The sequence below is a fragment of the Rhamphochromis longiceps genome, linkage group LG14 (genome assembly GCF_057381845.1).
Source record: "Rhamphochromis longiceps isolate RC_006_pf linkage group LG14, R_longiceps_female_GT1.1, whole genome shotgun sequence".
Lineage (NCBI taxonomy): Eukaryota > Metazoa > Chordata > Actinopteri > Cichliformes > Cichlidae > Rhamphochromis > Rhamphochromis longiceps.
In genome coordinates, this window is record NC_140570.1 from 34927186 (window position 1) to 34942982 (window position 15797).

The 15797-nt window shown below is 39.6% G+C and overlaps 1 protein-coding gene across 3 annotated transcripts in view; it reads left to right on the forward strand.

Annotated features, from left to right (window-relative positions):
• The window catches only part of nectin1b (nectin cell adhesion molecule 1b), a 162467-nt gene that overhangs the window by 133397 nt on the left and 13273 nt on the right, over positions 1–15797 (forward strand). The window contains exons 8-9 of one of the 3 annotated variants that reach the window (XM_085429105.1): positions 4507–4608; positions 13306–13492. In XM_085429105.1, the coding sequence (XP_085285231.1) occupies positions 4507–4608; positions 13306–13449 (246 nt within the window). In that variant the 3' untranslated portion in view covers positions 13450–13492. Of the gene's footprint in view, positions 1–4506; positions 4609–13305; positions 13600–15797 lie in introns of those variants that run through there. The other 2 variants (XM_085429104.1, XM_085429102.1) reach the window with 2 other exon arrangements.

Below are 15797 nucleotides of genomic sequence, written 5' to 3' on the forward strand. Positions count from 1 at the left end.
CTAAGCAGATTTGAGTATACTCCATTCAGACCTCATTTATATTGTCAGTACTGGAATGTGCTGTCATCTGGAAAAGATTAAAATAATAATTGATGGTGAAATAGTGCCAATAGCATCTTTAAAAGCAAGAAAAAAATCACAGCAGTCAATCACTGGTTGTGTTAATGGCAAAAAAATTGAATACAAGTCACATGCTCTTATATTAATATATCGGGTGTATTATATGCAGCCAGTATAAAGTAAGATGGCCACTCATGTGCTCTTCCACGTTATGAAAGTGCAGTTAAACCTCAAACTTCCTTTGGTGAAAAAGTATTCTGAACATGCCCTTGGAATTTGAAACCTCGTTTTCCATGGTCACACTGATTCTGCATAGCCTCCCTATTCATGTTTGGCTCCCGGTCTGTGTGGCCACTAGAACATTTTTTTCTAATTTCTTGTCGAGCTTCCATGAGAACACAATCCTTATATTGCATTAGGCTGTTTAAATAGCACAGAACCAGTACTATGTAATTGTATTCCTGGATGTTCTGCCTCAACCAGCCCGATAGGTTTCCAATCTGCTTATTGCAAACGTTACTGTAGCACAAGCTGTAGTTTAGGAAAACAAGTTACTCTCATAAGATTGAATGTGCAGCACTATTTACATGTGAAGTGTCATCAGGAGTGTGCAGAGGTTGCAGTGACTTTTACTGTTGTCAAGGACTACAGTATGTGAGAAACTGAGGAGCTAAAGAAGTAAAAAAAAATGGCGCTATTAGGCTCTGAATAATTAAAGATTCACGTAACTGTCAAGTTGGTCACCACCTATCAGCACCGCTGAGAATTTAAATCAAACTTTGATACTTGTCATAAGCCCAAGGTCAAACTGCTAGGCATCTGGGCAGAGAAAGTCATGGAGAGAGGGGAAATAATGCGCTCTTCTTCCTGCACAACTACTGCAGAAGATTACTTGAGCAAGGCATCGTAACCCTGACTGGTGATTAGTATAAAAATGAGGCTTTAATGGTCACATTACAGGATTTAATGTGTTTGGTTTTATGGCTGCCATTGCTTTAAAAGAAGGTGCACGTTCAGCAAACTTACATCTGGATAGATAAAAGTAACAAAAAAAAACCCAAAACAAAACAAGAAAACATCACGGCAGGTTTATTACACAGTGAGTAGAGAATGCATAGATAAGCAATCCTTCCCCCCCACCCCAACTCCCCAATAAAAAGTTAAAATGCCCAAGCAGATCCTGGTGTATAGATAGCTTCTTTATAAACATGCTTTTATGAACTACATTTTTTAAAATGTCCATAAATACAAACAAGTTGTTAAGAAATAATCTTATCTACAACTTTTAATCATATCGTATACCAGAAAAAAAAGTCTCTTGGTGGTGCCTTCATCAGTTCAGCTGGACAAGTTCGTGCCCCAAAGCCTGTCAATCATCATGATTAGCTGTTTCTTTAAATTATACTGATCAGCATCTGCAGAGCCACCAGGCAATTTGTAATGACATAGTTCTAATTATTGTTCGCTGCTATTTTTTGCTCCGGGTTTAGCTTTTCAAGGGTTTCCTTTTGAGAATGAACTCGATGAAAAGCTACGAAATGGATTATTTGAACGAGAAATGAGATCAGGGATAATTTTTCACCTTCAAATGTAGTGAAAAGATTTTGTGGGTTATGCAGCATATCTGAATGTTACAACTGGTCTTAAACAGCTTGGTATTCGGGCAGAGGTTGCTTGGTCACTTCATTGGGCGACAGAGCCAAAGTATCAGTGTGTGCTTCCTATAATTAAATGTTGTGTATTGCTGTGAATTAGACTTTGACAGCCAAACTCACTATCAGGGAGTTCAGCGTCTTTATAGCTTGAACAAACGTTCCCCCCCCAAGTAATTGCATATGAAGTCTGGCACTCAGCTCACTGTTTGACCACTCAGCCATTAAATGCTTCACCTTTTGATGTAACGTGAGTAGAAAAGTTCACATCACCCAGATACATATTGTCATTCAAAAGCTTTTTGAAAAGTGGATGAAAAAAGTGGATGAAAAAAACAGATTAAACAGAATTTGCAGGTATGAAGAGGGAAAACCATTGTTCAGCAACCATTATGAGTCTCACATTTTCATTGATGACCTCATTGTTCCGAGTGACTTTAATTTCTTTCATTAACTCTTATTTCTTTTCATTGCAAAATGTGCAGGTCTGACAAACGTTCTATGAAGGTTTCGCCTTCATTTGTCATTAAAATATTAATTAATTCCTTTATGCCAGTAAGCTTCTCTATAGACTGTTTTGAGTACCCCACCTAAGAAACACTTTCAAGGTACTTTGATGTCAGAAGCATCAAATTTTGCTTTTGTGATTATGACAGGTTTTGACAGATCAATTAGAAGTACTCTGTGGGAAAAGTCTAAGACAGACAACCTGGTGAAAAGGAAAACTATAGGAGTGGCCCCCTTTCCTCACACAAACCCACCCTTCAAAACACTGTGCCTATTATGCCACAGAAAACTTGTGAAACAGCCAAATCTTGATTTTTAAAGTGAGAATCTTAACCCTCACCCCTTGTAGATTTACAGTCATCATCATACAGTCATTACCCAATCTGAATATTTATCAGCGCCTAAGCGAATTATGTACGGAAATTATAGTGCAACTCAAGTTGTTTTGGAATTTACATATACATTGAGAGAAACCTGCAATTAATATGAACCTCAAGAAGCTTCTTCACTGACAAGATTTCCATATAACTAAGTCTTTCAGGCATCACATGAAGATACAGAACCAACCGAGACAGTATAGCTCTTCAGAAGAAATAGGTCAAGTTTTCTAGGATGATTATACAACCTACCTGTTAACCTACCTTGCCAAGTGTGCATGTGGAAGACCACTGGATGTGTTTAATGTCTCATTCTCACTACCCTTTTTAATTAAACAAAACCATAAATAATGTGACACCACCTGTTGTTTATTAAGACTTTTATGTTGCATGTAATAGGTTCTAGATTACAATTGAGTTGGCCTGAATTGACTTGACATTATTGGTTTTCGATCTTTTCCTCTGGTTCACATTGAGTTCATTGATGTTTTCCCCCTGAGCAACCATGATTTACTCTGTACGGTCATGCTAGTGCCCTTTTCTGATTTCTGAGGCAAAATGTTGTTGAATTTCCAGCACTGAAAGGAACTGTTGTCCAGCGACAAAGCCACCTGCTTTGGTGTGTCCAGTAATAACTGAAGCTACAGTGTAAAATCATGCAAACCAACATACTGATCGGATCGTTGTCTGTCTACAGAAAGATTTTGGTGTTAACCAAAAAGATATTCATCTACAATCTCAATGTAACTGTAATTCCCCAGAAATTATGATGGATTACAATGTAATTTATTTTATAATATAGTACCATACTCCATTAAAGGTAATTAGTCACCCTTGAGAAACTGACATATGTTGAATGGTCACCACAGAACATCATGCTCTGCAAGTCCACTGATTAAGGATGTAGGTTAATTTTGAATTTAATTCACAAGGTTTCTGAATCTAGCTAAACCCCCTCTTTATTTATGCAACACTTTGAAACATGTTTTTGTCTTTTTGAACCATATTGCTCTTTTATTTGCATAAATAAAATAACATCTGACTTAATAGAGACTTAAAGAGCTTGCACCCAAAGCAAAAAATAAATAAAGAAAACATGTGAAATGAAAATTTAGCATTTGTACCTAAACCATAATCCTTCAAACACAGTGAAAATGTTTACGTTCTACCTTTTAAAATATCTATACAAAGGGATTTAAAAAAACATTTAAGAATCAAAATAGATCACCACTATAACTTAAAAATAAAACACAGTTTAAACCTTTTTGAAAACAAAAGTAGAAAATGTAAAAGCAGAATTTGTGTTATGTTGTGCTGGACTACATACATTTTCCTAGATGTACCTAATGAAATGTCTGTACCATATTAAAATGGTTTCAGTGAGCCTTGTCTACATAGGCAAACTATTCTTTTCAAATAGTTTATTTATGTCAGGTTCATGTAAGAAATGAAATCCCTCTGTAATATAGTGGCTATGAATCTCAGCTAGCTCTTGCAGCTTTACAGTTACTTTAGCATTTCAGCTCAGATGTTTCAAAAGTTTGCATCATATATTTATGTGATCTGGAAGTGATTCATTTGACAAAATTACTTTGATGCACATAATAACTTTAGGTTCAACTGAGCTGCTGAAGTTCAAACTGCTGTCAAGCTGTATTCTCTGTCGGATGCGAGATTAACGTTGCCGATTTCTGTTCATTACCACAGACACACAAAAAAAATGTGAGCAACAACTGTCAACATAATGTTTTGCTGCTGATGTGTTTTAATTAATGCGGATGCAATAAGAGGTAGCAGTTCACACTCATAGACTAATTGCAAAGTTAACCTTGGTGAGGACTAGAGCTGGCTGATCTATCCCGGTTTCGAGCTCATTATAAGTCACGCTGAGCTCTTGGTGTTTCCCGTAGGTGGTTCATCTCGACAAGGAGGAAGAAATGCAGAAGCTTCCTCTTCAGCCTCCTTATTACGACATGGCACCCTCTGAGTCGACCCCCTTCACCGATAAGCCGGTGAGTACTGATGCCATGAGCGGAGTCACGTGAGCTTCACTATGGAGGGGTCATCCACAGCTGCTGCCTTTGGTCAGTAGTAACTGCTGCTGAAAGGGTGAATATTTGGTGAGGTTCTGCTTGGTGGTATTGTAGAACTGATTTACAATGAACGGTGCTTCTGTACAGTCACTGAGGAGCTTTCATTTTTGCTTGTCTGGTGTTATGAGTAGATGCTGACCAGCAAATCCACTGGGCAGTTTGACTAAGCTTCTTATCTCATCATCAAAATCAGCACCTCTCATCTTCTATGTAAACCTGGCCAGCCGCCATCCTCTCTCTTTCTCTCTCTGTGGACGATTTCATGTTCTGACCCCGACGGCCTGCCCTCTGCCTCACCTCCCCTACTCTTCCTCTAATCCATCGTAATTACTTGTGGGTTTGCCAGGCAACCGTCTGCAGATACGTTACAGTGTGGTGCTCCACAGTACATCATCACCCCTGAGTCTTAACTGTTGACTATGAAATGTTTGACTTGTTGTATCAGATGCCTCTGCTAACTGTGGGGAAACCTCCCTCAGTGGCACAGATGCTTGAGAGCACTGAGGGCTTTATTTGCTTTGGCAGCATTTCTTTCTGAGATGAATTTAAAAAACAACAACAACCAGGATTTTAGACAATTTGTGTGGATGTGCAAGCTTCTGCATGTTGTGTGTGCTGGCTGAAAACAAAATCATTTTCAGTGTGTCTCTTGGTAATGTGACAATTTGTAACCACACAATTGCTAAGTTTCTTTCTTTCTTCAGTCTCAGTTTTACTTATTTGGTAAGCAGTGTCGTGCAAAATGCAACTTGCTCAAATGCGTAACAACACGTGGGTATCAACTGTATCTTAATGAGATCCACTTTTAGCTCCTTAGATTTATGCCAGTATTCCTTCACAAATCCAGAACCATTTGGAAAGTTATTTTAAATTTTGATAATTAAAGGTTAAGCTGATATGTTGACTTAAGTCAGGTTGTATGTGTTACCCTTGTGCATGATGGAACTTCTCAATTCAAATTAAAAGCCACATCAGTGTGACACAACTGCTGACATGCTATTCTCTATTGTTTCTATGCTACCCATTTTCTGGCTACTTGAAATCATGACAAGATATCAGTGTACAGGGCCTGCGTCCTTACAGCCTACAGACATGTTTTAAGTAGTGCTGCCAGCGTTAATCTCGTTAAAATGGCATTAACGCTATAACCGCATTAACATGCCAAATCTCTGTTAGTGAGTTAGCGCGTATCGCCCTGTGCGTGGGGCCGCATGGCTTCAACGCATTAGCGCGGTTAGCTCGTTAACGTGTTAGCGCCGTGCAGCCCCATGCACGGGGCGATCCGCACTAACTCGCTAATGGAGATTTGCCGTGTTAATGCGGTTATGGCGTTAACGTCATTTCAACGAGATTAACGCTGACAGCACTAGTTTTAAGATAAAAGTTCCTGTGTTGAATATTTATTAATTTATTGATGTCTGACATTTTGTTAAAAAAATTATTCAGAACTTTTGAAATTGCATCTTATACATTCTCACTTATTGAGGACAGCAATTCTAAAAGCCTATTTACAAAGTTTAACTATTAAATGCAAGACTTGTTTTTATACAAAAACTCCATTCATAACGTAGAGTGACTGTAGCTTTCCAGACTTATTTACTTATTTAAGTTGGGCACTAGTCTTGCAATTCCTATTGCGGGTACTTTTCAGACTTTTAACCTAGAGAAACAAACTTGCAGCAAATAAATCAGAAAACTTCACTGCATTGTCAAACTCTGAATATACATCATCTAAGCAGTGAAGGTCAAAGTAACTCAAAGGCATTTTTAAATGGAAGGAGGCTTTAAATCTATAGTGTTCAACTGTTTCAGAGGATTAATTAACCTCTGCCTCAATTTTATCCCACAACTTAGACATTCACATTATTCACACTCTCATTACACATACATATAGGATCTTGGGGGTGGGCACAATCACGGAGTCCAATTTACCATCAGGGTGTACACCTCACCCCTGACGTCGTTGCCCACCTCTCAATTTTAAATACACTTAGTCATTGAGGGCTAGCAGGAGGGACTATGCGCTTACCTGCTGCTCCATGGCAGGTAGCTCCATGCCCTCCTGGGTTTTAATTGCACCTTAGAACACATATGCATCAACACTACAATGAGCGGGTGGAGGGAGGTTTGGAGTCTTCTCCCACCCCCATTCTCTGCGGCCTGCTGGAGCGGGAGGGCTAGTAGGAGGAGTTGGCGGTCCGACTGCGGTCTGGGGTGTGGGGCCTCCCTGCTGCTGCGGAGTCGGGGTGGTCTGCCTCTCCCCACCGCAGGGAAAAGGGTAACACCACCTGGGTCTGGGTGCAATTCCCCCCTCCAGGGGCAAGGGTACCTAGACCCGGTTTGTAGAGTACGCTTGGGGAGTGTGATTGTGTGTACAGCGTCTCTTTATGTCTGTCTCCACGTTGGTTGAGTGTGGAGTGAGTGCATATGAGAGCATGAGGGTGGGAATGGATGTTTGTGTCTGTGTGTGCCTGTATGTCTGTGTCTATATGTCAGGTTGGGTATCAGACGCCACCTCTCTGGGGACACCTCAGGCCCTCCAAGGTTTGGAGGCCTATCTCCACCCACCACCACTTCCCCTGCCGGTGGCGGACTCCCTCAGGTGTCGGTGTGTTGGTGGTTCTTTGTGTCTGGGGGTGGGCGTCCGGGTACACACCGGCTCACTCCTTGGCGGCCGCTTGTCGGGGCCTGGGGCCTGGGGCTCGCTCGGGCCCCTTTGGAGGTGGGGTGCCCCCGGCCTCTCGGCCTGGGGCTCGGTCACTCAGGCGCAGCTGGGGGCCGGCGGAGCTCACGGGCGCGTCACTGCAACTCCCCCTGACTTCTGCTCCGCGGCTGCTGGGCGAGCCCTCATCTGGGACTCTCCTCAGCTCTTACTGGAACAGTGGCGCGGCTGCCCCTCTGTTGGTCTTCCTTGGTCTCTTGTGTTCTGGGGGCCTCTGGATGTCTGGAGTTTTGATCTCCTCCATACCCGCTTCACACCCTGGAGGACGGGGCTGTGGCCCCCCCACACTCCCTAGCAGATCATTACATGGAGAAACCTTTGGAATGCAAGCATGCTGATCCACACAGGTATGCACACATGGGTATTCACAGACGCGGACTAAAGCTTTCTTGGCTGCTGCCTCAAAGCACACTGTGCGCTGTCTATCTTGCGTGCTGCACAATATCGTTTATTATTTAGTAAATATTGATATCTATGACTAGCTAGTTTATTGTGATGGTGCTTTGTTTTCTCTATTATTATGTTGCTCTTTGTTGTTTGCTGTCTCCTCTGTTTGTTTTTTTTGTTTGTTTGTTTTTTTTTTCTCCATACAGGTGACCCAGGAGTTCTTTTTTTTTTTTTTTCTCTCTCTCTCTTCCCCCCCCTTCTCACCGTCTCTTCTCCCCTTTGGTTTTCTTTCTTTCTCTCCCCCTCTTTCTCTCATTCATTCCCCCTGTCCTATTTATTAAAAAAAAAAAAAAAAAAGACAAAGCTCTGCCATCACGTAATGTCGCATACTGCTGTTTCTGATGTCATTTAGAAAAAGAAAAAGAAAAAAAAAGAAAAAAAAAAAAGATAAAAGTCCCTGTGTTGAATATTTATTAATTTATTGATGTCTGACATTTTGTTAAAAAAATTATTCAGAACTTTTGAAATTGCATCTTATACATTCTCACTTATTGAGGACAGCAATTCTAAAAGCCTATTTACAAAGTTTAACTATTAAATGCAAGACTTGTTTTTATACAAAAACTCCATTCATAACGTAGAGTGACTGTAGCTTTCCAGACTTATTTACTTATTTAAGTTGGGCACTAGTCTTGCAATTCCTATTGCGGGTACTTTTCAGACTTTTAACCTAGAGAAACAAACTTGCAGCAAATAAATCAGAAAACTTCACTGCATTGTCAAACTCTGAATATACATCATCTAAGCAGTGAAGGTCAAAGTAACTCAAAGGCATTTTTAAATGGAAGGAGGCTTTAAATCTATAGTGTTCAACTGTTTCAGAGGATTAATTAACCTTTTTTAACAATTTAAATGTGGTCTGCATTTGCTTTCAGTAAGAACCAATGAACTTAGAGCTGGGTGTCACTGACAAGGTCAGTAATTCAGAAATTAATCGAGCACGCCAGTAAAAATCTGGAATCCTTGAAGTATGGTTTTAGAGTAAACTAGATATTAAATATACATTTTTTCTTTCTCTAAAGTGGATATCTTTTGAAGGACTTAAATCATCGTAATTTAATTTAGAGTGTTAAAGTAAAGAGCCTGTTCTATTCACATTTACAGGTCCGTAGTTTTGTTTCAGGTACTTATCAGAATAGGTCTACCTGTTTCAGTATTCATAAAACAGAATATATCAGTTTCATAAAACTTCTGCATAGCTGTCACCTGGCATTAAAACCAGCGTTTCAGATCCAGAATAAGAAAACTCCTTTAGAAGTCACACTGTTTCACATTCCACAAAATGACATATCACAACTATATAATTTGTATGTGTTTAAAAAAAAAAGCTAGCAGAGTTATAGGTCTCACTATAGCACAAGAGACTGCATTAAAACACAATGTGTTAGATATATTTTCTGGTTTGGGTCCACTTGTCCTGTTAGAGGAAAGGGTCACTGTAAATCAATATAAAGTTGTTCTATGTGATCACCTCTAACCTCCTATGAAACATCTTCCAGAAAGACAATGCCTCAATAAACTGGCTCTAGTAGTTTACTGAATAGTTTTTTCGAAGGATCAAGTCATATGACGAATTTAGCTTTCAGTCACCAGATCTCATCACAAACAAACACGTCTTTAGATGTCACTTTTTCAAAGCATCGGCAAACATCCGCAGCTCTACAGCCTATTGTTCTGAGGACATAAACACACACACACAGACACACATATACAGTATACATATCTACACAATTTAGAGGTAGCAGAAGTGACTCTAGCAGGTAAAATAAAAGTGGTGGACTGTGAGACAGCTGAAATAATGTTTAGATTGTCTCTCTAACCAAGTGTTTCCCAACCACTGGGCAAAAAATGATCAGGTGTGCCATGGAAGATTATCTGGTTCCACCTAATTAGTACTCTAAGTCAGCGGTCCCCAACCTTTTTTGCGCGACAGACAGATTTACATCCGACAATGTTTTCACAACGTTTTATTTTGTTGTATTTATTTTATTTTGTTATGTTTATCTACCAAATACATACAATAAATATAAATAATAAATATATATACAATAAACAAATACAACCCTGAAAACCATAAATTTCACACCCGAGTCTCTTGCGGCCCGGTACCAAACGACTCCGGTCCGTGGCCTGGGGGTTAGGGACCGCTGCTCTAAGCAATCGGCGTGAGTCACAGGTGCATTCTCTTCCACTAGAGGGCAGTACAACTGCTCTAATTAAATAGGTTGCCAACTGCCAGTAAAAGAGAAGAAGACTGAGAAGAAATTACATAATAGTCAAGCTGTGAGACCACGCATTGCATAATAGCAATAGTTAAATATTTGAAAAGAAAAAGTAATCAATCTAACCTGGGTCCTGGAGGAAATTCTGACCCAGATAAAGGCCCTAGCATGAGTAGTGCTCAGAAGAAAGCAAAAAATGGTATATTGGGGACAAGCTGAGCCAATTCTGCTATACCTGGTGCGTTGGGGAAAATGATCAATATGCTTTTTGTGAAATTTTTGTTTGATGGTGTGCCGTGTGACTTTTCTAATGTGATATATGTGCCGTGGCTCCAAGGTTGGGAAACACTGCTCTAACCATTAGGGTAAAAATGCTTTGTTACGTTCTAAGCCCAACTAACTCATGCATAATAGTACAAATAAAAAATAAAATAAAAACCGCACTGATGTTATATTGATGCCACCAACTTCAATATATTAGCCTGTCAGCTAACCTTGTTAAAACTGCTTTGCATTTTTGGTGCACTTTATAAATGACTCTTTCTCACCGAACTTGAGGGATAACTCAATTACTATCATTCTTTTCCCTGGGCGAATTGATTTTGATTTTCTGTGTAGTTATTCAAGGATATTAAACTATCATCTTCAATTCTATGCTCAAAGGGACTGGATGTTTAATTCAGATAATCCTTGGACACCAAGGGTAGATCTTCCTAAGATTTATTTCTTATCTCTGATAACATTCCACTTAAATTGAAGTTTAGGGCTGCTCTTAAGATGAATAGGGTATCACTGAGGTTTTCAAAACACTATTTGTGAAAGACATGCATTGACTGCTGAGCGTCGAGTGTTACTAATGATGATTCTCTAGGGGCAAAACACTATCTGCCAATTTTGAATGCAATGTGGCTGTAATTTTCCCCCTGATTGCACTCCGGTCATGACAAATACTCTCGATATTTAAATATCCAGTGAGTGCAGAGTGTGAGCGGCGGGGAAATATGCAATAGTTGAGAGATTGCAAAGTAGATTTAAATTATTTACAGGAGATTCTGTAAAAGCTTCCGTCATTTCTACGTAATCTTTTCTCAGATGGAATTAAAGTACATTGATGCAACACGTATCATTTCATTCCATTTCTCGTTCACAAGTCTTTACCATGCAGCTTTAGATGTGGTGCATTTGTGCTTTGCATTTACTTAACCACTCTTAATTTTACTCCACTGATTTCATTACAGCAAGCATTTTGTTTGTGGGTTGTACAATCAGTTCAGAGACACTTTGAACCCTGTTGTTCTGTTTTTAAAAAACTTACATTTTATTTCATCATCATTGCCTATCTGAGCTCTGTTTAGATTGTTTATTTTATTAAAATAAGGAAAATCAAATAAATCCATTTTCACTTTTCCTACATAAGATACATTTTTAAAGGGGGCACAAGATATTATGTTGGTTTTCTACAGTTTTCGGCTATTTTCAATTGATAAATGATAAACGAAATCACCTTTTTTATTTTTTGTAAATTTTTATTAATGGAGCAACAACGTGTTTTGTTTTATTGGATTTGGATAAAGAGCGTTCAAAGCTGTCATTGTCATTTATTGATCACCCCATTAAGGTCATTTGCTCAATCATCCACTTGGCCAATTCCTCATCGAGTCAGTCATTGGATTTGTTTTTTGTGCTCAGTGGTCGAATTCTAGTTGAATGAAGGTCTTTGTCTATGTTTACATGCACACTGAAATATCAGCACAATGGAAGCCACACAAGCATCTCCATTAACTCGCTTCTGGGCTTTGCAAGTATCTCCATGTGCCACAGGGTAACCGTGGTTGCCAATGTAAACAGTTAATTCAGACTGTGATCAGGACACATTTATTAGTTTCATTGTAGTCTGAAGGATTACATGGACATATGTTCAGTATAATCCAGGCATTAGAGCTGCGCGTGCCCGCGGTGGGTTTGGCTTGTTTTGTGTTTGTTTCCGTTGGAATCCAGTTTTCATGACTATCAAATGTACATCATTTCCTGGATATACATAGATGAGCTATGTCTGTGAAGGTTCTCAGTCATCCAGGTCATTGTAGTCAAAGGAGCTTGCAAAGAAAAGCGTCTGGACTTCTTTAAGTTGCTTGAAGACGTTTCACCTCTCATCCGAGAAGCTTCTTCAGTTCTAAGGTCAAAAGTGAGCCACCTCCACAGGACAAGACTCAGCAATCCATCTGCATCTTAAGGATAAAGGTCACTCTTTCGAGGATGCCAATGTTCACATTTTGGACAGAGAGGACAGATGGTTTGAAAGAGGAGTGAAAGAAGCCATCTATGTCCACTGTGAGCGACCATCTTTGAACAGAGGCGGGGGTTTACGACACCAACTCTCTGCCATCTGTAATCCAGTTTTGAGATCCCTTCCCAGACGCCTTAACGCCCACTCACATCCTGGGCCATCTGACCTCAGGAATTCGCATGATAAGGTGGGGCCAGGTTTTACAATGAACACACCCGAAACTCTGGCTGATTGGGACCCACGCCCAGTTTCCCACCTTGGCTCAGGCGATTAGAGGATCATCAGGGGGTCCTTTTGTCCCTCTGTGGGGGGAAACTCCCACTAGGTTTATATCTGGGACTCTCCACCATTTGACCTTAGAACTGAAGAAGCTTCACGGATGAGAGGTGAAACGTCTTCAAGCAACTTAAAGAAGTCCAGACGCTTTTCTTTGCAAGCTCCTTTGACATAGATGAGCTATGCACACATAATCTTAAGAAAAAAAATAGCAGCTGGACCAAAATATGATCCTGTTGCGCATGCCAACACTTTATGGATAAATATGGAAAAATAATAGAATAATGGTATGTGCATAGTAAACAAAGATTAAATTCTTTTCCATCTCTAATTTTTGATTTAATATATAATAATTTCCCCACTGTTGTGAGTTTCTGTTCAACGACTCCATTGCTGGCTCGTCATAATAATTTTCACCTTTCACGTTTTCTTTTCCTCCCCATGCGCACAAATTTTTCTTTGTCTTCCACTCTAACACTGCTGCTCACACACTCAAAATGTCCCCACGACCATTCAACCTTCAGCCATCCATTTTCTCATCTGTCTGCCTTTCACTTGCTCTCTCCCACTTTCTCTTTCTCTCGTCAGCTTTCTATCTTTTTCACACTCTCATTTTTTTGGCTGCCTCACTCCTCACACACTTTCGCCTCTCTTGTCTCCAGAACTCTGGCCACAAGGACTGTGATGTCCAGTATGCGGAGCTGGATACTGCAGCTTTGGCCTCCTCTCCAAGCCCACGAAGCTCTGCTCACACTGGCCCTGGGGATCTTGTCGAGTATGCAACCATCCAGCCTAGCTCACACTAACGCATGCCATTATAGGCCTTTCCCCTCAGACTTTGGCCTCAAGGTATACAGACCAATGCACTCCATCCCTTCATTCATACCCTTTTCACATGCACTGACCTTCCTTTATATGATCCACATGGTTCCCTTGTCTACCTTCCTCTTCAGCCTTGGTCATCTTTTGATATCCCCTATGTTGCTCTTCAGAAAGTTTGATTGAATCAGAGTGATTTTTAGGGTGTCATTTAACACAACAGCACTCGAGCAGAGACGTGTGGTGCAGAAATTGAAAAGCACATTGTAGTGAGAGAATATAAGATCAGCCACACAAGTGCTCTATAATTTTCACAAAATGTCATGCAAAATATGGCTCGCTGGCAAAGACAAAGCAATTTTTAACTCCTTTTCTTCATGTTTTCTTGATGCTCCTTTTAGTCTCTTTATGCATGAAGTCTGATTCCAGAGAAATCTGTAGAGCATTCCTGTCCATAATGTGCGAGATTTAGCAGCATGACTATTTTGCATGAAAAACGTTTGGGATTTTGAACATCTCTGGTCTTATAAAAACAAAATGAAATAGTTCTTTAGTCTGTTTTTATGTCACTTTTTTGACTTAATGGCAAAATAATGTAAAATATTGAAGATATCATATGTAAAATGCTTTTCTGAGCAGTTGCGCACACGCCAAAGGTGGTTGTCAAGTGATTATGACACACTTGACAGCCCTGATTGGTAGCAGAGGAAACATGCTCTCATCTACAAGACTCTGCTCTGATGTCTGATCTGTACCCAAATCAAGACAGCTGGGAGAAATCCTTCCATCACATGCAAACAGTCATCTACACCACTTGAAATACTCCTTATACGCATACAGGAAAGTGGAACAGGGGCACAAATCGCCGTGCTGCTAAAGTGGTTAGACTGGTTTCTGTGTGTTTCTGCAAGTTGTTGTTCAGCCAAGCCAGGAGGCTTCAAGGTTAAAGGCATGAAGAGAAGTAGTACAAAATGTGTGTTCATAAAACACTGTTGCAGGATTTACTTGTTTTTTGTTTTTTTTTTCAAAATTTTAGCTAAATGAGCTAAATGTAGATATAAAATGCATTACTGCACACAAAAGCTTTGATAAATCACATCTTAAAATGAATGTTTTGCATTAGTTAACAAAGCTGGAATGAGAATCTTTATGTGATAACAGAAGCACCATTATTACTACTTGTTGCCCTAAACTGCAATTTCAGATTTACTATTGAAGTAATTTGCAGGTGTGACATCTCTAGAGAGCAAAATATTTAAAGCTACATTAGGTATTCACTCACTGGCAGCCCCAGATGGTATCAGGAGATACTGTTTGAATTTTGAGCAGCTAAGTAGCCAGAAATCACAGGACGTGATGTCCGTAAATAACAAACATTTTTCTCAACCCAGACGCTCTGTGATGTCTTACACTAAAACAAATAAAAGACGACAATAAACAGAGGAGTCTAGCTTGTTGCCAGGAGACAAGAAGCTGGGCTCATCTACTTAGTTCTAATTATTTGCCCCTTGATGACCCAATGTGACAACAAGGGTAAATTAAAATGTGTGCCATCAATAAATAGACCCACACATAACAGTTCAGTTAAACTAAAAGTTCTGTTGTGGAAGAGTTTAATAATAAAACAACACAGAGAAAATGTGCTTCAGTTTGACAATTCAGATGGAACACATTCATTTTTTGAATGTAGAGTAAACTAGCCTGTCCCTGCAAATGCAGAGCAAACTTTGCATTGCATAGACTGGGAGAGTGACAATAATTTTACTATAAAATGTTTTTATGTATTTATTTAAATTTCCTAATTTATTCCATATGTCATCATACATGTACGATGACAATAAAATGCTACTCTGTTCTATTCTTTCCTAAATTATCCAATGGACTGTGCCATATTCTTAAGCCATACTGCTTTTTGGGGGTTTTTTGCTAGTAAAACAAGAAAAGGAACAATTATAACAAACTTGAAAGTCAGTATTTGCTATCACCACCTTCATCCTTCGACACAGCCTGAATGAACTTATACAAGTTTTCTTATCATTTTTAAGTAGTCTTCAGGTATAGTTCTCCAGGGTTTATGAAGGGACTTCCAATGTACTCTTCATTGGATGCTGACCATTTTTGGCTCCATTCTCTGTCAAGATGATCCCAGATGGATTAAAAGATGTTGAGGTCTGGGCACTGTGTTTCACTCTGTGCCCAGACCTCTGTGTTTCTCTCCAGGCATCATTTTATTTCACTAGTACTCCATGCTAAAAAATAAACCCATTACCATTTATACTCTTTCCAGATGGCTTTGCATGGTAGGTAAAAAATCTGATGGAGCCCATAATTCCAT